This window comes from Ursus maritimus, unplaced genomic scaffold, assembly GCF_017311325.1.
Source record: "Ursus maritimus isolate PB19 unplaced genomic scaffold, ASM1731132v1 scaffold_11, whole genome shotgun sequence".
NCBI classification, from domain to species: domain Eukaryota; kingdom Metazoa; phylum Chordata; class Mammalia; order Carnivora; family Ursidae; genus Ursus; species Ursus maritimus.
In genome coordinates, this window is record NW_024423453.1 from 63,497,593 (window position 1) to 63,523,617 (window position 26,025).

The 26,025-nt window shown below is 38.8% G+C and overlaps 1 protein-coding gene across 2 annotated transcripts in view; it reads right to left on the bottom strand.

The window, feature by feature from the left end:
* Nucleotides 1-26,025, bottom strand: part of MSRA (methionine sulfoxide reductase A) — a 407,844-nt gene that overhangs the window by 195,841 nt on the left and 185,978 nt on the right. For both annotated transcript variants that reach the window (XM_040626463.1, XM_040626462.1), the window contains one exon: nt 9,809-9,928. In XM_040626463.1, coding sequence (XP_040482397.1) covers nt 9,809-9,928 — 120 coding nt within the window. The remainder of the gene's footprint in view (nt 1-9,808; nt 9,929-26,025) is intronic.

Genomic DNA, 26,025 nt, shown 5'->3' on the forward strand with positions numbered 1-26,025 from the left:
ATCAATTGCTTTTGCAATTATGTTTTAAGAACTGCTTGCTATAGCAAATTCCTCTTAATCTCCCTCCTAAATCTTTGAGAATATAATCCTGAAACAATGAAAGAAGAACCTATTCCTAGTGCTGGGTGAATATAAAGAATGCTTTTATTATTGTTCCTTTTCATTTAATTTATTTTCCATTTAAAGAGGTTATTAGTATTTTACCATCAGACATGTTGAAATACTGACACATTTAACTACTTAAAGTCTGTCGGTCTGTTGACCATTGACCACCACACCTGTTACCAGCAGTGATTTAAGCTGCTCAAGGGGAGAGATGGATTGAACAGCCAAATAAGCTAGAGAACATGAAAATACCAAGGTCACTCACTGAACATGCTCTAGTCGTCAGAGAATCCATAAACCATCAAAATTCAGTCACCGCCCCTTCCGTTAAATGACAAAGAGCAGGCACTGACGCGACTGGGGTCTTTGGCCGATAAACCCAACAGGAAGGAAAGGCACAAATGCTCCCTTTGCCACGAGAGGACAACGGGCTTGAATTGCCTCATCTGTTGGTTGGCCAGCTTGCAGTCCTGTGAAGCTATAGAAAATACTCATCCTCTGTGATGTCTAATGCTGGACTGAAATATTTTGGCAAACTCAAAATGTCTCCAGCAAACAGACATGTTTCTATTTCATTTCACATTGGGAACCTGGGACAACCCTTTAGCATGGCAATTCCACCACTATATGAGCATGAGAGACCGCGTAATTCTGTCTAGATGCTGCTTAAGGGCCCCCAGCATCGTTGCTCTAATGTTGGAAAACAGGGAAGAAGAAAATACACAATGACAAAGAGCTGCTCTGAGGTCAGTACCACTGGATGAATGCATATTTTATTTATCACAGCATCAGCTCTACTACAGGCTGAAAACTGGAAGTGGATGTGAGTAAGATGATTATTCAGATGTGAGGCCGAGCTGGTGGACAAATCAGTTTGCAGATTCTGTATCCTAACGCTGCAGGCCCTGAGGGTCCACAGCCCAGGCTGGAAACCAGATCTGCAGTAGCTCTGAAAGAGAGTGAGGCCACAACGCCCTCTTGTTTAATGATTTGCTTTCTCATTCCTAGGTTTAGGGGAAGCAAGGTGCCAAAACACTGGTTAACAAGAGAGATTCCTGAAGCCTCTATTGTCACACCCTCAGCCCTGCTCCTGCTGCAGCCGTCAGCACTCAGAGCATCTAGCAGATATGAAAATGGTCTATTAGAAAATCCCAGTCCTCAGTTTTTAGGGGAAAAAAAAAATCCAGCCTAACTAAAAAATAGTCAGGATCTAGTGGACAAAAATATTGATGTATTGAAATCGCAACATTTCAAACTCAAAAGCTACCTCCACTCTGAATCCTTGATCCCCATCCTCACTTAAAAAAGCATAATGGATACAGATTTCAACTTCCGTTTAGGATTCCAGAAACACATTGATCTGGGAAGACAAAATTTTCAACCTTCTCAAGTCGATCTCCCAAATCACTTTTTCTCAGCCTCTGTTTCCTTCTCTGACAAAGAAAGTAGTCTCAGTGGTTTTCAAACATTTTCAAAAACTTTTTAAAATAATAAAGTATTAGTCAAGATTGAAACATATAGCTAAAAGGTGAAGGAGTTCTCTAGGCAGCTCAAATCTTTCTTATTTAGTTAGAACATTCTTCATGATTGGTGGAATCCCTGAAATGCCTTCCTGGAGCCCAAGTGTTCTATGGTCACCCACTTTGAAAGCCACTGGATCAGGAGATAACCCGTTAAGTCCCTTCCAAGTCTGAAATGCTATGACCACTTCCCCTCCCCCCAGGCCATGACCTATACCTCAGGATTCCTGATGGCAGCCCTTCAGAGAGGGGTAGCCCTCATCAGGAAGCCATGCTTGTCTTTTCTAGCCATCGACACTTAGAAAATAAACAAAAACAGTTGTTTTCCCATGACCTCTATTTTGTCCTTTCAGGCAATGGGTCCATTCACTGAACTAATCTGTCTTGAGCAGCTATGGGGATGGGTTGGATGGAGGAGCTGTATTTTGTCCCAGGGATTACTACTATGAGTCATAGGCCCACTGACCTTGGGGCTTGCTTTCTGTCGGGAGTTTGAGAGAGACAAGCATTTTCATCCTGCATGCTACAAGTTCAAGGTCAATTTTATGTCTAACATCTGAGGAACAAAAAGTGATCAAATTGCTTATAGCAAGAACTGAACACCGGAATTCTTGCCTTTTCAGGGATATGCCAATAACTTAGTAATTTACCTTGACTGACATTGAAATGAGTACAATAAGACTTACTACACACTAAAAAGAGATTTAATGTAGTCTGCAAGGAATTTAGAAAGAGTTTTACATTGCTTTGTAAAATCTGCTAATAACAGAACTCATCACTACTTCGAAGAAAAATGGGATCATTAATCTTATGCAAGATACACAGACACGTACATCCACCCAAACACTTCAGAAATTAAGTCAAACTAAAAAAGTATACTGAGCTGCTTTATATTAGTGGGGAAATGATTCAATGCTTTGAGAGAGCTCTTCAGCATCACGGAAATAAGGATGTGCATTTGGGGAGGGGGTGGGTCTGAATGACTATGAACAAAGAAGAGGAACAGGAGAAAATGGCTTCCGCTTGCTGCGTCATGTGCACATTCTGTGGGCTGACCCCACGCCCCTGCCTAGCCATGCTTCACGACCCTTCGCTTTCATCTTTAACACTCCCAAGAGCTAGAGTGGTAGAAAGTGTATGTCCCTGATTTTCTACGACGCCTCCAATTTGACATACTTTTATTTTCAAGTAAGATGCCTCCAATTTGAAATACTTTTCTTTTCTTTTTTTTTTTTTAGAGGGAACACAAGCAGGGGGAGTGGGAGAGGAAGAAGCAGGCTCCCAGCGGAGGAGCCTGATGTGGGGCTCGATCCCAGAAGGCCGGGATCACGCCCTGAGCCGAAGGCACACGCTCAATGACTGCGCTACCCAGGCGCCCCTGAAATACTTTTATTTTCAAGTAAGAACCTCACCACAACTCTACTGGCTTCATAAAATAGCACTGCCCCCATTTTACAAGAGAGGAGACTGAGTCCAGGAAGCAAAATGGCCTGAACATCAACACCACTGGAAGGTGACGCGAGGACTCACATACACCGTGCCTCCCAGACCAGGCTCCTGCTCAGAACGGCTGTTGGCCCAGTTGCCTGAAAATCCCTCAGAGTGTTCCAGTGAAAGAAAGTATCTGGGCCTCAGATTCTCTGTGGTGATGGTGTAAATCTCACTACTGCGGAAAAGTTATGCAGTCCCTTTCATGCTTCTGGTTTTGGTGCCACTTGGCTGTGCAGATTTCTAAAAGCTTTTGAATAGACTAATAAACACAGAATTGTTCTGAACATCTGTAAGCAAAATACGAAAAGATATTACCCAGTGAATGAACATCCTGGGTTTTCTCGCCAGAAATGGGGTTATTTGTGTATTAGGCTAATGCACTGAAATTAACCCAGAATGCTTACCCATTGCAGAATGTCTTTTCATATTTTCATCTGTGTAGTCGTTATTATAAAATGTAAGAATAATTCTCTATCAGGGTATTCAGGAATCTGAATAGCTCAATTACTTCTAAAATCAATGTAGTAAAGCAACAGCATGCCAGTTAATCAGTTGGTTTGCATAACAAATGTTTGGGGGAGTTGGTGTGTTTTGTGTGTGTGTGTGCACACATGCATATGTGTGTAAAAAGAGAAATCCAGGGTCAGTGCAACACTTTAAAACAAATGTGAAAGATCAAGCTTCCATTTGATTACAGAGAAAGAATTCTGGAAGACAGGTACTATTCAATTCATTCAAGAAAGGCTACAGGAAATCTAGGCTCCCAGCGGTTACGCCATCCCGGGTTTCCATGGGACCTCTAGTGCGAGGCATACACTGAGCTTTTAAGGAACACCAAATGAAGGCATAAATCCTTGGAAGTCATTTTAGGATTAGAACGGTGGCCACTAAGACTTAGATTACTTCTCAGCACATTATTAGAGGCAGCTCTGAAACACGACAAGGAATAGTGGCCAAACAGGGGCCATGAGCCATGCCACCTCAGATCCAAGCTGTGACTGGGTTCCCACTGCAGGAGCTGGTGGTGGGCGGCTCACAGAGGGCTCCAAATTCAGGCCTGGAGCATCTAGGAGATGCAACTTGCTCAGCTTGTGGCTCTCATTTCAGTGCTAATTGATGAATCCAAGGAAGAGAAGTTTAAGTGCCTGCTACAGGAGAAAGGTCACTTTTAAAACAGGTTTAAAGGAAAAGACAGACACATGTGAGGGGTGGGAGTCACCAGGGAAAGGCAAGGAGGCAATCCCAGCCTTTGGCAAATCATTGTGGTCTGCCTTCTCTCAGCTTTGAATGCCAAAATTCCATTTTTATCATTTAATTTAACCCAAGGTTAATCTAATATGGACAGAATGACCTGTATAGACAAAACTCACAATAAACTGAGATATACATCTCAGAATGGCACTTAATTGAATTTGAAATGAGAATTAGAACTGTCTGGCTTGACCAACCTGGTCTTGTTGCATTTTCTTTCCATAAATAATCTCCCCAGGAGGACAAAAGATGAGAAGTTTCTCCAGAGTGTGGATTAGAGGAGTTACTGATAAAACTTAAAAGCATCAGGGTGTCAGGCTCTGGGAGTCTGTCCAGAAGCCAAACCAAATAGAGGAACTCAGAGGGTGCCAGCAGGACTTCCCCTTTCCCAGGCTGGCCTACCTGACCAGCCTCCCTACTGAGGCCCTCTTTTTTTTTTTCCTTCTTGCATATGGCAAGGCATTCCATCGGGTTACTCTGAGGTCCTACAGACCTGGAAGCCATGCTCTCTTCTAACCAACCACCTATCTCCACTCTGAGCATTTCAGGCTTGTTTTATACATCATTCCCAAAGGGCAACTTCATTGCCACCAGGAACTGTTGTCCCCCTGTATCTTCTCCGGATGTCAGGCTCAGGTATCATGCGGATCATCTGGCATGTAACCCACCTATTAGTGAGCTATTAATGCAGGTTCTACTTACATGTCAGACTCAACTCTGTCCATGTGGTCACCATCATGGGATCACCTCTTCTCCTGGCTCTTACTAGAAGCCATACGCTTTTCTGTGTGCCTAACTGCACCTCCAGCTCAGGTCTCAGAACCACAGGAGCATCAACAGCCACAAAGAAATACCATTCCAACATTAATATGCATCTTACCCGGATACACACCTGCTTTTACACTCACATACACACTCGCTCACTCGCTCATCCCCCAAGGTAGCACACACCCACTAGCACGTGGGCATGACAAACTGCGGCCAATGTTTCTGGTTCCATGGCTTCCATGGTGATCCATGTAATCACCACTCTGTGGGCCAAGACAATGCTGTGGCAGCTCTGACATTAGTCACCATGGGATAGGTTGGGGGTTGGGGGTTGGGGGTTGGGGGGGAGTGGTAGAACTACCCCTTTGGAATTTGAAAACTACCCCCCCTTCAAGTGCTATCCCTGGAATTCTGACACCTTCCCCAAGAAACCAAATGGTACCTTAGGCTCAAGCGTACTTGCCATATGAGAAGGAATTTGGCAGACAGTCCAGATCCTAGGCTTTGTTTCTTGAACGAACAAATGAATGAATGAATACCTTTACAAAAGACTCTGTTGTGACCAAAGTTTTACAGACTTAATTACAAACACAAGAGTAAGAATTTTTGAAATGAATCCAAATACTGGAGCACAGACTAGTATTTCTCTCCTGTGAAACCTCAGCGACTATTATGCATCTTAGTGGAGCTTTGGTTTTTCTTCCTTGCAAGTCAGACCCCTCCAGGGCTGACTTGTCCAATATGGCTTTGAACACCCGAGGCTTCAGCAGGGAAGCCCTCCCAGTATAACCTGCTTTCTGTCTCCCCCATCCTCTCCTTGGTCAAAAATCCTTAATTAGCTGGTTACCCTAATTACTCTAGCTGGGGACCTTGTTTGTTCTCCTTCCCTGCTATTCCCAGGGATCTGAAGTCTCTACCACTTCTGTGCCAGAGGGTCCTTTCTATCACAGTTTCTCTCTGGCTTTTTGTGTTTTCCTTTCATGATCAGAACAAAAAAAAAGCCCGGGGAAAGAAATCATCTCTCCTTCTGTGTCTGGGTAAGACCCCATAACCATCATTTCCCAATCAGGAACAAGTTTCCATGACAACCACGCTTCCCAATGCCACCACTAACTTAGCAGGTAGTGTTCACATCAAATACAGAGTTCTTTACCAACCTCTGTGGCTTCTGTACAAGACTCAAAGATACCGGCTGTTTGCATGAACTGTATCTTAAAAGAATTTTGTCCTCTGCCCTTCGAAACATCAGAAAGACAAAAAAAAATTGCTTGGCATTTTCTTAACTTGTAATCATTACAAAGCACACCAATTTTTTAAAAGTATAATAGAGGGATGGACACGAAAGAGTGTGGGACGTGGTGGAAGGAAGTATGAATGGACGAACGGAGAACCACTGGGATGTGACAGTTGGGTGACAGACGCCAAGGTCAGTGGCATAAACTTGGAGCTGAGAGCTGATGAGGTTGGAATTCCTGCTATAGGTGACCTTGGGGAAGTTCCTTTTCCTCTCTAAGCCTCAACACTCCCTCTGTAAAAGACAGAAACTGGGACATTTCACGGAATCCTTTGGAAGAATAGATGGGAAAAAAGCAGAGGCACATAGTAGGAGTTCAACAAAGGGCAATTAGCATACTGTTCTTATTAACATAAAGAGTTGAATCAGAACAAGTCTGAGCAAACAAGAAACCAAGTATTCTAATTGATTATTAACATTTTGCTGGTGGAGAATAACAGTACAAGCAGTAGATATTTGGAGGTTTTCTTAGCAACCTTTTCTCTTGAGCTATTAAGTCATGTCTGCAATTATGGGAAGGAATCTATTCATTTCCATTCCTGAGACTTAAGAGGATACACCTGGGCAATCTCCAGGGTTCATCTGAATCTATTTATAGCTCTGCATAAGCATTTGTTTAATTTCGAAACAGATGCAAAGAAAAAACTTGGATTAACCATTAAAGTATGTGTTCGATATTCCACATTCTCAACACCAATGAGTATATTTCAGTTCTTCTGTAAAGGCAAGGAAAACAAGAATATGTATGTTTTTATGATATTTTCAATATTGCACAGCTCAAATTTCATTTCAAAATCATAATTCTTATTGTAGCAAACAAACCAACATGCTCATTATTGAACAAACTCCCATACTCCAACACCCCCTCCCAGCTGCATTCACGGTGCCCTCAGAGAGCTGAGAGGCCCTTCCACAAGTAACACCAATTCAACCCTTTACTTTTAAAAGATAAAACTACTTATGTACTTTTAAAATCCTAGTTTTGTCACTATGGTGGACTACATATCTAGATAATAAACCCTCCCTATTAAGAACTCTTAAGAGAGGTGCCTAGGTGGCTCAGTCAGTTAAACATCCAACTCTCATTTTGGCTCAGGTCATGATCTTGGAGTCGTGAGACTGAGCTCTGCGTTGTACTCCATGCTCAGCAGGGAGTCTGTTTGAGATTCTCTCTTTCGGCCCCTCCCCCTACCCATGATCACTCGCTCCCTCTCCAAAATAAATAAATAAATCTAAAAAAAAAGAACTCAAGATACTGAATAAAGTATTTTTTGTAAATGTGTTTTACAGTATGGATGTTCCTCAAAACATTACAAATAAGACTATCCTATGATCCAGCAATCTCTCTTTGGGGTATATATCCTAATGAAATGAAATCAGTAACTCAAAGAGAAAGCTACGCCCCCATGTTCACCTCAGCACCACCCACAATAGCGACAGTTTGGAAACAACCAAAGTGTCCGTCAGCAGAAGAATGGATAAAGATATCGTGATATACAGATATATAGATATATATATCTCAAACACAGTATTATTCAGCCTTACACATGAAGGAAATTCTGCCACTTGCAACAATATGGATGAAGCTGGAAGAAATTATGCTAAGTGAAATTAAACCAGACACAGAAAAAAATGTATACTGCATGTTCCCATTTGTATGTGGAATCTAAAAAAAATCACGTTCATAGAAGCAGAGAGAAGAATGGTGGTTACCAGGGGTAGGAGTAGAAGTAAGCAGGGAAATGTTCGTCAAAGGGTACAAACTTCCTGTTATGGAGGATGAATTAGTTCTAGAGAGCTAATGTACAGCACGGTGGTGGTAGTTAATAATACTGTATTGTTCACTTGAAATCTGCTAAGAGAGTAGATCAGAGGCGCTCTTGACACAAAATATAAGTATGTGAGGAGATGGGTATGTTATTAGCTTGACTATTAGTAATCATATTACTCTGTATATCAAAACATCATGTCATACACTTGCAATATGCACCATTCTTATTTGAAAAATGAAAAAAGTGTTTAAAAGAGAAAAAAAACTGTTTTAAGTGCTATGTGAGCTGGCAGAGAAGTAAAGGAAATCCTTGAAGGTCAGAATAAAAAACAGATCTAGAATGGTTGTCTGGTATCTGAGCTAGAATTTGCCATGGGGGCATCTGCCTATCCTGGTAGCCAAATATTTTTCTGTAAAGGGCTAACTCATAAATGTTTTAGGTTTTGCAGCCCATACAATCTCTGTCATATCCACTCAACTGTGCCATTGTGCCATGAAAGCATTCACAGATATTACATAAATAAAGGGGTATGGCTGGGTTTCTATAAGACTTTATTTACATAACCTGGCAGTGGGCAGGATTTAGCCTGTAAGCCACAGTTTGCCAATCCCTTCATTGTAGACTAGATTTGAATGTCTTACCCACGGAGAAACAATTACAGTGTGTGATGTTTTTCCTATATAGTAGACTACTGCGCTCTTCATACCCCTCTGTATACCTGCCTTTGGGGGATCCCTCCCACATTGACTCTGGGCTAGACCATGTGACTTGCTTTGGTCAGTGGGACACTAGTAAATATGATACAAACAGAAACTTGAAAAGTGTTAGCAGAATGGGGCTTATCCTCTCTTGCTGCTCCTGGGATCTCTGCACCCACCAGGTGCAGAGAATTTGCCCAGGCCAGTGTATTGAAGACATGGTCTATCATTCCCCCTACCCCAGCCAACAAAAAAGGATAGCCAGCACCAAATGCAGACCTATGAGTGAAGCCATCCTAGACCAACTAGTCCCCAGGCAGCCTACCAGTTGACTGGAGTCACATGAGGGAGCCCAGACGAGCCAGCAGAAGAACCACCAAGATGAGAGCAATCAAAATTGCTGACCCACATAATCATAAGCTAGTAAGTGATTGCTTTAGAATTAAGTTTTGCAGTGATTATTCTGCAACAAAAGCTAAATGAAACATTCCATAGGAAATCTATTATCTTCTAAAAATATAAAGTGAGAGGGGGGCCTGGGTGGCTTAGTGGGTTGAGTGTCTGACTCTTGATTTTGGCTCAGGCCATGATCTCAGGATCCTGAGATCAAGCCCCACATCAGGGTCTGCATCTCAGCAGGGAGTCCGCTTGAGATGCTCTCCCTCTTCCTCTTCCTCTGCCCATCCCCCTGCTTGCACGTGCACACTGTCTAAAATAAATAAATAAATCTTTAAAAAATAAAATAAAAACATAAAGTGAGAGATCAACAAGTATATTTATAGAAATGGGAAAGAAAAGACTGAGGCAACACAAAACATTATATTTGCATTTTAAAGATCCTGTCACCTGCCAGCAGAGACAAGCCCTTTGTTGCTCCTTATAATAGAAGTTGGAGGAAATTCTTCCTACCTGAACAGACTTCTTTATAAGTAGGATTGGAAGTGTAGCCTCCTGCATAACCAACTTGAGTTGAATATACTCCTTTCATGGTCCAGAATTTCCTTTCAGCTCCCCAGAAACAGCCCATTCCTAAGAAAAACATAAGACACTGATTAGTCCTTTGTCAAAAACAGTCCTTGCATATTAGAAGCCCTGTTATACTAGAAAAGATAAGTCATTCATGTCATTTGGTAATCAAAAATAAGATTATCCTTTAAAGAAGGACAGTTCAATGGAGGCAACCTAAGTGTCCATCAATAGATGATGGGTAAGGAAGATGTGGTACACACACACAAACACACATACGCACATGCACACACACACACACACACTGGAATATCATGCAACCACAAAAAAAGGGATGAGATCATGCCATTTGAGACAAAATGAATGTACCTAGAAGGTATTATGTTAAGTGAAATAAGTCAGACTCAGAAAGACTAACACTATATGATTTCACTCATAAGTGGAATCAAAAAACTAATAACAACAACAAGAAATGAACACACAACAAAAAGCAGAATCAAACCTATAAATACAGAGAACTGATGGTTGCGGTGGCGGGGGGAGGTTGGGAGATGGGCAAAATAGGTGAAAGACAGTACGAGATACAGGCTTCCAGTTATGGAATGAATAAGTCACAGGAATAAAAGGCACAGCATAAGGAATATAGTCAATGATATTGTAATAGCATTGTATCAGAACAGATGGTAGCTACACTTACGGTGAATATAGCATAATGCGTAAACTTGTTGAACCACTATGTTGTACACCTAACACTAATGTAACATTGTGTGTCAACTACACTCAAATAAAAAAGAAACATGTTAGAAATCAAGAAGAAAAAAATCAATTAATTAAGAAGAATTTTTAACATCTAAAAATAATTTTATTTAAGGCTATTTGCATAGAATGTCTCTTTGCTTAATTGTGCAAAAACTTAGCCTCAAATTTTCATGAAGTTGGTAAAGTATACCTTTCCAAATAACATAGTAAAAAGATAACTGCATTTGATGAATGATTTCAACACTCAATTCATTATGGACTTGTTAAAACATAACTTGTATTAATAGCATAAATTTATTTAATGATCAGCATCCTGTTCACGCTTTTGAAAAAAAAATTCCAACAAAGAAAAGTAACACTAACTTACTGACTTAAATGGGAAAACTTCCCAAAATCAACACAGATTGATGTAGTTTTCAATTAACAATTTTACATAATGTGTTGAGTTTCTTCAAAAATGTTTAAGTCAATATAAACTTTCATGTGATAAATTACTGCTCACCAAAGGGTGAGTTCTGTTACTACATATAATGACTGAGGAAACAGAGAAGGGGGAAGACAGAGAAAGAGACAACAACAACAAATACACAAAGGAACTCAGAAAAAATAGCATTCCATTCAACTAGCAAACATTGTGCTCCTATCAGTAGTTACTGGAGTCTTCCGAACATATGGTGAAAACCAAGACTTAGCTCCCAAGAATGCACATACTTACTTCAAAAATGTAGCATTACATCTCCCTGGGCTCCAAATAAGGAGCCCTCACTTTCTACTCTGAGTTTCTAAACTGTCCACAACTGCTATTCTGTGACCAACTTCTAGATGTAAGCAAGATTACTGCCTTGCTCAAATTTTATACAGCTTTATTAAGTCATATATAATTAAGACCTTGGGAAGAACAACAGTTGGCAAATTAATATATGCCTCCTACTTCTACAATCACTGGATTTGTTAGACTCGATGACAGAACTGAAAGAAAAATTAGATGGAAGTTTACTGAAATTCTTGACACTTGTTAATATTCTAAAATTCAGAACAGTAATCACCAAAAGGCAATGTGCATAATGCTATACATTATACAAAAATATATTTGCTCAAATGTGAGGGGAAATATATTGACCAAAAATAGATGAACAGTTAAGAAATAGGATAGAGCCATATGACAAAATTCATGTAGTAAAAAAATTACTGTGGTGATAACAATGCAACATGGAAATATGTATATGATTATATCATAATTAACTAAGGCTAAATTTAAAAGGAAAAAACACAAGTATATGCATGTTCTTATAGAAAACTATGAAAAAAATAATCCATACCGAAATAGACGAGAAGGAAATATACAAAGTTATAACCACGATTGTTGTATAGTGGTGAAAATACAGGAATTTTTTTCATTCTTTCATTTCATTTTCATTTTTCATTTTCAAGTGTTTCTATAATAGTCATATTCCTTTTAAAATGAAAAATTAAAAAAGAAAAAATTCAAAGAAAAATATAACCATATGCACTGTTTGAGTTACAACTGCAAGACATCATTCTTCCCATTTACAAGGGAGCTGTTTGCTGCTAGTGAATATAGCTAAATATTTACTGAGTACTTATAAAAATGGACTATCTTCAAATCTCTGGAACAAGAATGTGCTATTAATTTTACTTTATTGCATTTCTGGGATCAGGGAATTATATTAGTCAAGGTTTTCCAAAGAAACAGACCAATAGGGTATATACAGAGACAGATTTATTATGAGGATTATCTCCAGCAGCTGTAGAGGCTGAGAAGTCCATGATGTACGTTGTCAAGCCAGAGACCCAGGAAAGCTGGGACTATAATCCCAGCCCAAACTCAAAGGCCTGAGAACGGGGGAGCCAGTGATGTAAGTCCCCATCCGAGCATGAAGGCTGGATAACCAGCAGCACTGATGTACAAGGGCGGGAGAAGATGGATGTCCCAGGTCAAACGAAGAGTAAATTCACCCTTCTTCTGGCATTTTATTCTATCCAGGCCCTTGACAGATTGGAGGATGCCCCCCCACATTGGTGAGGGTGATCTTCTTTCCTCAGTCTACCAATTCAAATCTCTTCCCAAAACATCCTCACAGACACATCCGGAAATGGCTATCTGGGCATCCCTCAGCCATGTCAAGTTGACATACAAAATGAACCACCACTGAAATGATGACAGCGAATCTCTGGAGAAGGATAAGTAAAAAGTGAGGTGGGCAGCATTACTGAGCATAAAAGGCCAAGACACACCCAGGAGCTGTGCAGTGTGATAAGCTGAAGGCATTCTAGCCCCTGAAGTTCAGAAGTCTGTGAGGTTCACTGAATAACATACTTCTTTCTCGCACAACGACTAACACTGACGGTACCAAAGGTTACTTCAAGCTTTCAGCATTCTATGCACAAGGTACATAATGGGCCATTTTAGTAGCCAGCCTAACCTGACCATTGTCTACAGTCTCACGTTGATGGCCCCAGATTTTGTATCTTCACTATATCCTCATGCTATATAGAGTTATAACACTTAAAATGGATCTTGGCCAAACCAAACAAAGTATTTGCTGCAGTTTATTTAATCCCCTTTTGATGTTTAACAGGGATCAAGAAAAGACCCCTGCTAGAGGTTGGATGACCCCACTCCAGCTGGGCACAGGCCTCCAGGGGGGGCCATGTGTGGCTGAAATAATGCCTCGGGGACCTGGTGTGTAATCAATGTCAAAATTTCTGGAGAGGTACTTAACTTAGAATAAGGGTTGTTGTAGGAATAAAACTCCTCCTTGAAGCAATCAGATGTTTCATCTAGTGGCTTCCAGTATAAACTAAGCATTCTGTTATTTGATTTTGAGTGTGTGTGTGTGTGTGTGTGTGTGTGTGTGTGTGTGTGTGTGTGTTTAAACAAAGGAAACAAGTTTATGACAAAATTTCTCAGAACTTACAATAATCTAGTAAAAAACATAAATATCATATATATGTGCATGCTATATATTATATATATTATATATTATATATATATTATATAATATATATAAAAGGTAAGCATGCATTATTATCTTTAAAATATTTTATATTTTGGGGGGCGCCTGGGTGGCTGAGTTGGTTGAGCAACGGACTCTTGATTTCGGCTCAGGTCATGATCTCAGGATTGTGAGATCGAGCCCCACATCGGGCTCTGCACTGGGTGTGGAGTCTGCTTGGGATTCTCTCTCTCCCTCTCTGCCTGCCCCCCTTGCCAGCTTACACACTCTCTCTAAAAAAATTAAGTAAATAAATAAATATTTTATATTTTTAACTATTTATTATAAAGTAAAACACAGGTACAGAAACACCATGCAGAACAGATGCATACCTCAACGTATTATTATTAGGGAAACATTCTTATAACTACTAGCCAGGTCAAGAAATGGAAGTTTTCCATTCCTCTCAGAACTCTGTCCTTGTATCACACCCCAATCACAATTCCCTTCCTCCCCTAAAAGTAATCACACTCTGATCTTTACAGTAATCACTTCCTTATGTTTCTTTATATGTTTATCCCTCAAGGTGTCCATCCTGATACTATTGTTAGGTTGTGCCCTTTTTTTCTTAAATTTGATATAGCCTTAAGTTCTTTTAATCATAGGTTCCCTCTCCATTCTTTTCCTTCTGATTTATCCACTGAAGAAAACAAGACCCACTGACCTGCAGAGCTTCCCACAATGTAGATTTTGCCAATTGCACTCTCATGGCACAATTTGACTTGTTCCTCTATTCTTGGTATTTCCTGCAAATTTGCTGGATCCAGAACCTTGAACAGACTCAGATTTCATCCTTTGGCAAAAGTATAGGTGATACTATGTTCTTTTTTATGTAACATTTCAAAATGTTACAGCTTTATTGTGATATAATTGACTTATGACACTGTGTAAGTTTAAGGTACACAATATGATTTGGCATATATATATATTAATGTATATATATACATTCATATATAATAATAATAATTACAATTAAATATTCAATATATATTCAGTAATTTATATATTCATTATATATATAATGAATTAGAAAAATAAGTTTAGTTAACACATTCACCACCTCACATAATCACAATTTATTTTCAGTAGTAAGAACATTTAATATTAGCAACTTCCAAGTATACAATATTATTAACTATAGTAATCATAATGTATATTAGATCCCCAGAACTTATTCATCTTATAACCAGAAGTTTGTACCCTTTGACCAACATCAACCCTTTACTCCCACCTCCCCAACCCCCAAAAACCACCATTCTACTCTCCTTTTTATGAATTTGGCTTTTTTGTTTTTAAGATCCAATATAAGTGAGAGCAGATGGCACTTCTCTTTCTCGGTCTGACCGATTTCATTTAGCATAATGCCCTCAAGGTCTATTCACATTGTTACAAACGGCAGGATTTCCCTATTTTTTACGGCCAAATAGTATTTCACTGTATATAGAACATATCTTCTTTATCTAATCTGTCGAAGAACACTTAGGTTATTTCCCATGTCTTGGTTACTACGAATAATGTTGGAATGAACATGGGGGTGTACATATCTCTCCATGATAGTGATTTCATTTCCTTTAGATACATACCCAGAAGTAGGATGCTGGATCATACGGTTGTTCTATTTTTAATTTTTGAAAAACCTCCATGCTATTTCCATAACGGCTGGCCACTTCACATTCCTATCAATAGCACAAGATCTTTTGTCTTTTTAGTAACAGCCATTCCAACAGGTGTGAGGTGATACCTAATCATGGTTTTGATTTGCATTTCCCCGGTCATTAATGATGTTGAGTGTCTTTTCATGGCCATCTGTATGTCTTTTTTGGAAAAATGTCTTCATTTTCAATCAAATCATTTGTGTTTTTTGGTATTGAGTTGTAGGAGCTCCTTGTATATTTTGGATATGAATATTGAATCTGATATATGGTTTGCAATTATTTCCTCCATTCCATTATCTCTTCATTCTGCTGATTGTTACCGTTGCTGTGTAGAAGTTTCTTATTTTGATGTAATCCCACTTATTTGATTTTGTTTTTGTTGCTTGTGTTTTTGATGTCATATCCAAAATATCATTGTCAAGACCAATGTCAAGGAGCTTCTTCTCTAAGTTTTCTTCTGAAAGTTTTGTGATTTCAGGTCTCCACATTCAAATCTTCAATCCATTGCGAGTTATTTTTTTGTGAGTGGTGTAAGATACGGGTCCAGTTTCACTTCTGCATGCAAAAAATCCAAATTTCTCAACATCGTTTATGTAAAAGACTATCTATTCCCCATTGAGTATTCTTGGCTCGATTATCAATTATTAGTTAACCCTATATGTGTGAGTTTATTTCTGGGCTCTCTATTCTATTACATTGGTCTATGTGTCTGTTTTTATGGCAGTACCCTACTGTTTTGATTACCATAGCTTTGTAGTATAATCTGAAATCTTTTAAGTGTGATGCTTAGAGTTTTGTTCTTTCTCAGAATTGCTTTGGCTACTTGAGGTCTTTTGTTGTTCCATACAAATTTTGGAATTGTTTTTCTATTTCTGTGAAAAACACCACTGGAATTTTGATATTAGGTTTGAGACAGGATTGCATTAATTCTATAGATGGCTTTAGGGAGTATGGACATCTTAACAATATTAATTCTTCCAATTCATGAACATGGAGTATCTTTCCATTTCTTTGTGTCTTCTTCAATTTCCTTCATTAATATCATAGTTTTTGGTGCTCAGATTACTCCACTACCTCAGGTTAATTTATTCCAAAGTATTTTATTGGTTTTGATGTCATTATGAGTGGGATTACTTTCTTTATTTCTCTTTCAGATATTTCAGTGTTAGTGTATAGAAATGCAACTGATTTTCAGATGTTCATTTTGTATCCTGAAATTTTACTGAATTCATTGATTAGTTCTAACAGTTGTTTTTGTTTTTGGGGGGGGGGTTTTGGTGAAGTTTTTAGGGTTTTTTCCATATAAGATAATGCCATCTTCAGACAGAGAAAATTTTACTTCTTCCTTTCTGATAGGATGTCTTCTATTTCTTTTTCTTGCCTAATTATTCTGGCACTATGTTAAATAGGACTTTTGAGAGCGAGCACCCTTGCCTTGTTTCTGATCTGAGCAGAAAAGCTTTCAGCTTTTTCACTACTGAGTATGACATTAGCTGTGGGTCTGTCGTATATGGCCTTTATTATGTTGAGGTATGTCCTTCTATATCTTCTTAAATTTGTTGAGAGCGTTTGTTATGAAAGGGTGCTGAATTTTGGTGAACAGTTTTTCTGCATCTTTGAGTGATACAATTTGTATCCTTCGTTCCACTTTTTTTTTTTCTTTCAGCACTTTGAATATATCATCCCACTGTCTATTGGTCTGCAAGGTTTCTGCAGAAAAATCCACTGACAGCCTAATGGGGCTTCCCTTGTATGTAATGAGTCATTTTTCTCTTGCTGCTTTCAAAATTCTCTCCTTGTCTTTGAATTTTAACATGATGATGAACTTGCCCACTCCAAGGCTGACCAATTTGTTTTAAAAATACCATTATAAACCCATTTATTTAAATATATCTGATATATTTCACCATTTCAATCACTCCTCTCATGTAGGCTCCACTTGACATATCTTTGGCCAGAAAGAGCCTCTTCAAATTGCTTCCTGAGTTCCTTTGAAACATCCTCCATAGTTTCCTAGTACTTCCTTGCTACCTGGTATGACAGGATATTTCAGGCTCATCTTGTATATTTCCTACCTCATACCTGCAATCAGCCATTTCTCTAAGAAACCTGATTTCTTTAAATGAGGAAAGGGATTTCAACACCATGACCTGGGTACTAGTGATGCTTGCTGAGAGAGTCCAGCCATGGGACACCAAGAAACCATGTGGCTGAAATTGCCCATCTAAGTACTGTCAAACCTACCATAAGATCAATAAAGTGCAGCAATAATCCACCATAAGATAGGAGTTATACATCTGGAATTATACACTAGCAGGACCACAGGGCATAAGCTGCACGAATAGGTAGCCAGACCTTTACAGCATGCACCAGGATGACACCAACACCACTCCCTCAGTTTACAACTATGGCTGAATGGGGATTCTCTACAAGCAGCTGAAGAACAAGAAAAAGGCTGGATTTTTGGTTATCGATGGTTGGCTTACTGTGTACTGATGCAAATCAACGATGCATAGTAGTTATACTGTGGTCTCACTGGGGAGGGGCCATAAAACATAATGGTGAAGGAAAATCCTCCCAACCAGTAAGTAACCTTCAAGAAGTGCACCAGTTATCCATTCCATGTGTAAGGAAAAGTAGCCCAAGTTTAGAACATATGTAAATTCATAGGCAGGAGCAAATGACTCAGCTGGCTAGTGAGAATCCAGAAACAAACAAACAAAAACAAAAACAAAACAAAACCCCTTGAAAGACAGCAAATAAGGAAATCTAAAGTTAAAGTATGTAGATGCACATATAGGAGTGATTATGCAGTATGAAGGTATTTGCATCCCACGTTAATGTTAACGTCAGGCAGAGAGCATCCAACAAGAAACAGGCACTAAATACAAAGCTGACAAAATGACCTGACTGGTGGAGATCAGTCAGCCTGTTTCACTGGCCACCCAGTCCTGGCATGATGGGTACAGGAACAAAGTGGCCATAGTGACAAAGATGGAGGGCACACACGGGTACAACAGTGGACTCCCACTTAACCAAATTTTACCCACGATTGCCACCACCAACGTCCAACCTGCCAGCAACAGAGATAGTCTCCAGCGTGTTATATAGTACCATTTCTCAAGGGGACCAACCAAACACTAGGTGGCAAGGGAGGAAACACTGGGCTCTTTCCAATGCTGAAAGAGCTAATGGTTTGTTCTCACAGTAACAGATACATACTCCAAGTATGGGTTTCACTTTCTCTGCCTTCAGAATCTCAGCCAGCTACTGCCCCATTTAACATTGCATCAGACCAAAGAACCAGGTTTACAGTATAGAAGATGCAGCAACAAACCCATGACTACAGTGTCCGTCTACCTTATGATATACCACACCATCCAGAAGCTGCTATCCTGATAGAGCACTAGAACAGCCCAGAGACACAGCTGCAGCACCAGTTTCGAGACATACTTTATGAGGGCAGGGTACTATTTTTCAGAAATCTGAATATGCACTGAATAAAAGACCCCAAAGATATTGGGGCACCATGTCCCCCAAAAGATGAACACATGCACTAGAAAAACAAGGTGTGAAAACAGAATTGGCTCTACTTACTATCATTCCCAATGACTGCTGGGGGACTTTGTACTTCTGTCCCCATTAACTCTGGGGGGGCAGTTAGATGTCCTGGTCCCCAAAACTGTAAACTTTCATCAGGAGTCATAGCAAGAATCCACTGAATTATAGGCGGTAGCTGTTTTCTAGTTACTTTGGGCTCCTTGTGCAGGGATAAACAGGCAAAAAGCTTGCCAGGCAGAAACAACCCAGAAACAATAAAGGAGATCTCTGTTGGGCCACAGCCTTGCAAACATTTGGTGTTAGAAATGATACAAATATTTGCCAACCAAATGGGTTTAAAAATCAGATTTCATTGTGGTTTTAACATATACTTGGGCAATTATCAATAAAGGTGACATCTTTTCATATTGGACATTCATGTTTGCTCTTTTATACATTGCTTTTGTCCATTTTTCTCAGGCTGTTCTATTGATTTGATGGAGTTTTTATATATTCTGAATACTAATTTTTTTGTCAATTTTATGTTTACAGATACTATCCTGTGTCAGATTTGCTCTTTATCTTCATTTATAATGCCTGTTTTCATGCAGATGTTTTAAAATTGCGGCTAAATTTCTCTATCTTTTCCTTTATAATTTGTTTTTATTTGTGCATCAATTTTAAAGTTCTGTTAATTTTATGTTGCTAATCCATCTTGAAATAATTTTCTATGTAGGATTTAAGTAGGGATTCAATTTAATTTTTTCTATAGAGATAATCAAGTGCCAAAAATAAATTATTATTTATTAAACTATCCATTTTCCCCCACTTATCTCTAATGTCATCTCAAGCATTCCCATTTCTGCCTGGCATCTTCCATTCATTTGCTTGCTCCTACACCAATAACCTACTGTGCTTCATTAATTCATTCAACAAATATATATATCTATTGCCTACTATGTGCCACGAAGTGCTCTAGGCACTTAGGATACATGAGTGAACAAAACAAAGAGCCTACCTACCCTCTTACAGTGCTTACACTTTAGTGGCAAAAGATTGATAATAAACAACAAAAATAATAAATAAGTAGATGGCAGAGCAAGTTAGAAGATGTAAGGAGCTATTTTAAAAAAAAAAGAAAAATAGAGCAGGATCAGAGGAATCAGGAGTGCTGGGGAGAATGCAATATGAAGTAAGGTGTTCAGGGTGGGCCTCAAAGAGATGGCAACTTCAAACAAAGGCTTGAGGGCAGCCACCCATTCAGATATCCAGGGTATGGGGTGTTTCAGGCAGAGGAAACAGTCGCTACAAAAGCACCAAGAACATGTCTGCTATGTTTAAGGGGCAGGAAAGAAGTCATGTGGCTTGAGTGAGGTAAGCACAGGAAGTAGTGGAACAAATCAGATAATCCAGATTGTGTGGGGCCTTGTAAGCAACTGAAAGGACTATGGATTTTACACTGAGTGACATGGATGGCCACTGTTGAGTTCTGAGCAGAAGAGAAAATGCCATGTTATAGCAGGACCTTATTAAAACATAAGGATCACTCTGGCAGTTCCCTGCTGAGAAGTGACTGGAGTGGATCAAGCACAGAAGCAGGCAACGGTTGGGAAACTACCCTTGTAATCCAGTGCAGGAGATGGTAGTTTAGCCCGGGTGGTAGCAGAGGAAGTCATGATCAGATTTGGGATCTATTTTGAAGATAGAGCCAAAGGATTTCCTTTCCTGACTGACTGCAAGCAGGGTTTGAAAGAGAGAGTCAAGGTTGACTCTAAGATGATTGGCTTGAGTGAAGAACTGTGGGTGAAGCAAGTTTGTAGGGAAAAACCAAGGGTTGTGATTACTAGTTTTAATGGGTCATGATATCTAGTGCAGCAAGTCTTCTTTTCTTACAGTTTTTCAAAAATTGTCTTTGCTATTCTTGGTCCATTACTATTCTAAACTTAGTTTAGTATTAGCTTGTCAAGTTCCATAACATACCCTGCTAAGATCTTGATTTGAATTACGTCGAACTCACAGATTAATTTGAAAAATATGTTGTCCTATTAAAAATATTGATCCTTTCTGTCAGTGAACACAATATAGCTGTCCATTTATTCAGGCCCTCTTGCACATCCTTCAATGCCATGTTATCATTCTTTCATAAAGGTCCTATACATTTTGATTACATATAATTTTATATATCCTATGATTTGTGTTGCTGCTCTAAACTCTGCTTTTTCTATTACACTTTTTTATTGCTTCTGGTTGGGATATTAAAACACCATTGATTTTAGTATGCTTTCCATACTGTCAAAAAACTTAAGAGAATCCTCTTATTAGTTTTAATGGCTTTTCTCCAGGTTCTCTTTGACTTCCTTTTTATAAAGAATCATATTTTGTACAAATGACAGTTTCATATTTCCTTGTCCAATTATTATTCTCTTTCCCTTATTTTACTTCCTTCCATCAGCTAGGACCTCCCCCTTAATGCTAAATAATAAGGGTGATAGTGGGAATCTTTGTCTCATCCTAATTTTGGTGAGAATGCTCCAGTAAGATTGAGTTTTGCTGTAGGCTCTTGGTTACACACCCTTTATCCTGTTAGAAATGCTTCCTTCCATTCCTAGTTTGTAAATAGCTTTTTATCAGGCATGAGTTTTGAGCTTTAACAATGTTTCATTCTTTAGAGATGATCAGAAAGGTTTCCCTCCCTTCGTCTTCTAAAGTTGTATACTACATTTGAAGATTTTTCTGAGCCATCCTTCAATAAACTTCACCTACTTACAATGTATTTTACACTGAGGAATTAATATTGCTAATATTTTATTTCAAATTTTTTCATTTATGTTCATAAGGAAGATTTGTCATAATTTTATTTTCTTGTACTGTCTTGTCCAGAATTAGTACAAAGTTATATTGTCCTCATAAAATGGGTTGGTTAACTTTCTCCCCCCTCTTATATAACATTACATTAGAAAAGGATTATTTGTTCCTTGAAGTTACAATAAAACTTTTTGAGCCACCTGGACCTTGTGTCTTGGGAGAGGAGAAGGGATGAAATGGGGGAGACTTTGCTTTGCTGTTATTCATTTATTCAGGTTTTCTTACTTATATTTCTGTTTTTAGAGGTTTTCATCACAGAACAAACCCTGGCTTTTACGGATCCTCTTTTTTTTTTGTGGTTGTTTTCTATTTCTGTTCTTCACTATTATTATCTTATTGTGCGGTTTACTCTGAACCTGTTCCTTTCTGTCTTCTGGATATGCACAGTTATTTATTTTCAAGTATTCTTTTTTTCTGATAAATGTATTCAAGGCTACACATTTACCTCTAAGTTTTGCTTTAGATACATCCCAAATATTTAAATATGTTTAGATATGTAGTATTGTCCTTGTCATTCATTTCTAAATATTTTATAATTTCCATTTTTCTTTTTAATCCATAAGTTATTTAAGGGTGTACATTTTAGTTTTCAAGCATATGGCATGTTTTTCATACTGTCTTTTCATTTTGATGCAATTTTGTTGCATTGCGCTTTGAGAATGTGATCTTTACTATATTCTTTTGAAACTTGTTGAGACTTATTTAGTGACCTGCTACAAGAGACAGGTGAACCCTAGATTCCTGGAAGACAACAGCTGTCTTTTACAGGATATAACTAAATGGCTCTTTAAAGAATATTTTATCCAAAAGTGGTACTGATCCCAATGGTCTGCAGACTTGTCTCTGGAAGTCGTGGATTCAATGAATTTATTTGTCACCACCACCACCACCACTCCAGAACTTCTGAAAGACACTTGTAGAAATAAAGTTTTGAACAGAAGGGGGTAAAGATTCTAATTTATATCAAAATTTAAGCATCTAAGAGATTTAAAGATCATATCAAAATTACAACTACATCATTGTCTCAGACTTATATTTTTTGCACTATCATTCAAAATTGTTAGTTGGTAAAAATTTTTTCAAAGGTCCTGTTGGATTTTTTTTTTTTATTTAGAATTACTTTTAGACTCTTGCATTTCTAGTCAAACTTATCTGTCATTTCTGAGAATATTATCTGTGGCTAGGGGATTTTTTTATATTTGTGGGAATTACTTTATATTCCTTTAAGATTTATGATACTCAGCTGAAATCTTCAGAAAGAACTTTAAAGAAACTTCAAAATTTCATTAAGCCCTTTGCATTCACGCTGTGATTTTTTACCTGATTAGTAAAGATCTGTGATTGTTGAAACGCTATTTTTCTACTACAACTTTGGCACCCCTGAAAGGAGGTCTTAATTTGTCTGCCTCGGTACCCTATCCAACGTGGCTCAGGCAAGTTCTGCTCACTGGTACATTCCATGCTCTGTTCACCAGCACATCCCATTCCCTGTTAACTAGCATACCCCATTCTCCTAATTCTGCCTGCTAGGGGTGTCACTGAATAACAAACCCTCAGACAGCAGATGGGATAGGAAGAGCGGTCTGTACTGTCAGAGTGGAAACCAACAGGGAGGCCAGGCTTTCAATGGAACATGTGCGGTCACCACATGTTCCCTTAACATTTTATCCAAACGTTCCCTCTCTTCCAGCTCTTTTCCCCACTTTTAGACTTCACACAGAATACAGCCAGGCTCATAATCACTTCCAGGGCTACCTCCACTATTAGGACCCCAGAAAGTTATACAGAATAGGAAGAGTGACACAGCCACTCCACTTCTGAGACTGCATCCTTCTCCCTCAACTCCTTGTAGTTTCTGACAGTTCAAGGTCCCAAAATCACTGCCTGTTTTAGCTTACTGTGAGGTACACGTTTATACTTTCCTTTTTATACTTTTTTAAAGCAGCCCTTTTCTACAGTTCAAACCACTTATCACCTATTTAAAAATGGCTCTTAAGCCACAGGTCTAACCCCTGACTATCCACCTAAGAAAGCTTTAGAAAGACATGCATTTCCAACTCCCCGCCGGGTATGTCTACCTCTAGGTTCCTTGACACCTTGAAATCAATATTCTAATACCTAATAGACCAACCAAGCCAGATTTGTTTCAGTTGAATCAGCCTTTTCCTAAAACCATACTAGGAAAGCTGAGAGTCTCCATTGTTTCTTCCCTTTTACTTTTCTCAGCCTACCCAGTTTCCTGGTAGTCAGTCCTTCAGTTTTATTCCTTTCCCATCACCACCACCCTGGTCCAGTAATTCACCAGTGAGATGATGGCAACAGCTCCCCCCACTGTCTACCTACCTCAGCCGGCTCTCTCACTGACACATATATTTCATGTTGCTTTCAGGTTGATCTTCATCACACATACTTTCAAACATGTCATTTGTCTTCTTTAAAACCATGAACAGGTAATATGCATGAATCTTAAAAGTATTAACACCCTTTTATCCTGTGATTTCACTGAGCGGCAGTCTGAAGGAAGTATTTTTCAATTAACAAATACTAATTTTTCAGAAATGTTTTAAGAGCATTATTTATAATCATTAAAAATTTGAAACAACCTAAATAATCAATATTAGAGAAAGTATTTAATGATGTTCCACCCATAATTTGGAATAGAGTATTATGCATCCATTTTTGTAAGATTATTTAATTGCATGGAAAATATTCAAAATATAACGTTAAGGAAGAAAACACAGGGTAACAAGCTACATGAAGAAGGTGTTCATATTTGATTTAATGGATACACTTTGAAAGAAAAAAACTCAAAGGGAAAAACCAAAATGTTAATAGTAAGATCACAGGTGATTTTCATTCTCTTCTTATACTCTTCGGTATTTCCCAAATTTCTACAGGAAATATGTATTCCAACTATCATAATCAAAAAGAAGAGGTGCTTTTTTTATACGTTTATATAGATTGATTAATAGACAATAATGGAAGGAAATCCAATAAAATGTTGGAATAATAGTTGTCTCTAGTTGTTCTCTTTTGTGTTTTTATATATTTTCCAAATTTTCTCTAATACACATGTGCCACTTTCATAACCAACAAAATTAAGGTAACTGCTAAAGTTTTAATACTCCTACCCTATCCTCAGCCAAACTGGAATACTCTGTTTCAGTACCACCGTCCTCATGTTATCTGCTCGTGCCCTGCAACCTTCATCCCCACCGCCACCTTTGAAAATCCCACCTATCTACCCAGAAAAATTTCAGATATCACCTTCTCCCTTAAGTCTTTCCAGAATGCCATTCAGATATAAAGTATCTCTTCTTGGAACCCCAAAGCACACCCAAGCCCTCCTACATCAGGTATTATTTATGTAGTCTACCCTATGTAATGACTACTGGCTTCTGTGCTGTGACCTCTCCCTACACTGTGAACTAATAACATGGGGCCTATCTCTCTGGAACTTGGTTTCCCCTCTATCACCTAGCATGGCAACTTGCATGTATTAGCCTCCTCAGGGAAGTATTTAATCAACCATCTTTTATCATTATCATGGTGTTTATAAAGGAGGCACTTCCAGAAACCATAGTGCCAGCTATGGATTGCTCAGATCTTCCTTTGAGGCTTCTCAAGTGATTATGTGGAGGAAAAATGGACTGTTGAACATAGAAAGAAAAAAGTGCTCATTTCACTTTTCCCTTTCCTCTACCAGATTCCTGGATTTTTGTAGAAATGGATTCAGAAGCATTGAAAGTGGATATTTCAACCAGGTCTATATGCTGAAACACGTACTACATTTGTGGCCTCGGGAAAGCTCCTTATACTCTTTTAAGTTTTAGTTTCCTCATGTATAAACTAGGAAGATAAATAGTGCTAACCACAGAGTCACCGAAAAAATTTCATGGATAACATATAAAACATGTCAAGCATATATTAGGTACTCACTAAGTGTTCATTTCTACTCTCTTCTTTCATTTTCCCTACTTGCTCCATGTCCCACTCCCAAACATACACATGCACACATTCAAAATCCCCTCTCAGTCCACCCAAGGTCAGAGCTGCTTCTCCTGCCAGCCTTGGTCCCTCAGATGTCACACTGTCCCATGGTGAAATGTGAGAGCCATCCCCTCCAGCCTCAAATGAAACAGACTTTATGGATTATGGTCTCATATGCAGCCTCTCTGGATTCCTGCCCACAGAATTCTCTGAGCTAGTTTCTCCATTTCCTGAGCGTATAACTCTCTGGTTACCACTCAGCTCAGACATCCCTTCTCTAACAGCTACTTCTGAACCCATCACTTTTTTTTAAGGCCTAACATCTCTTCACACC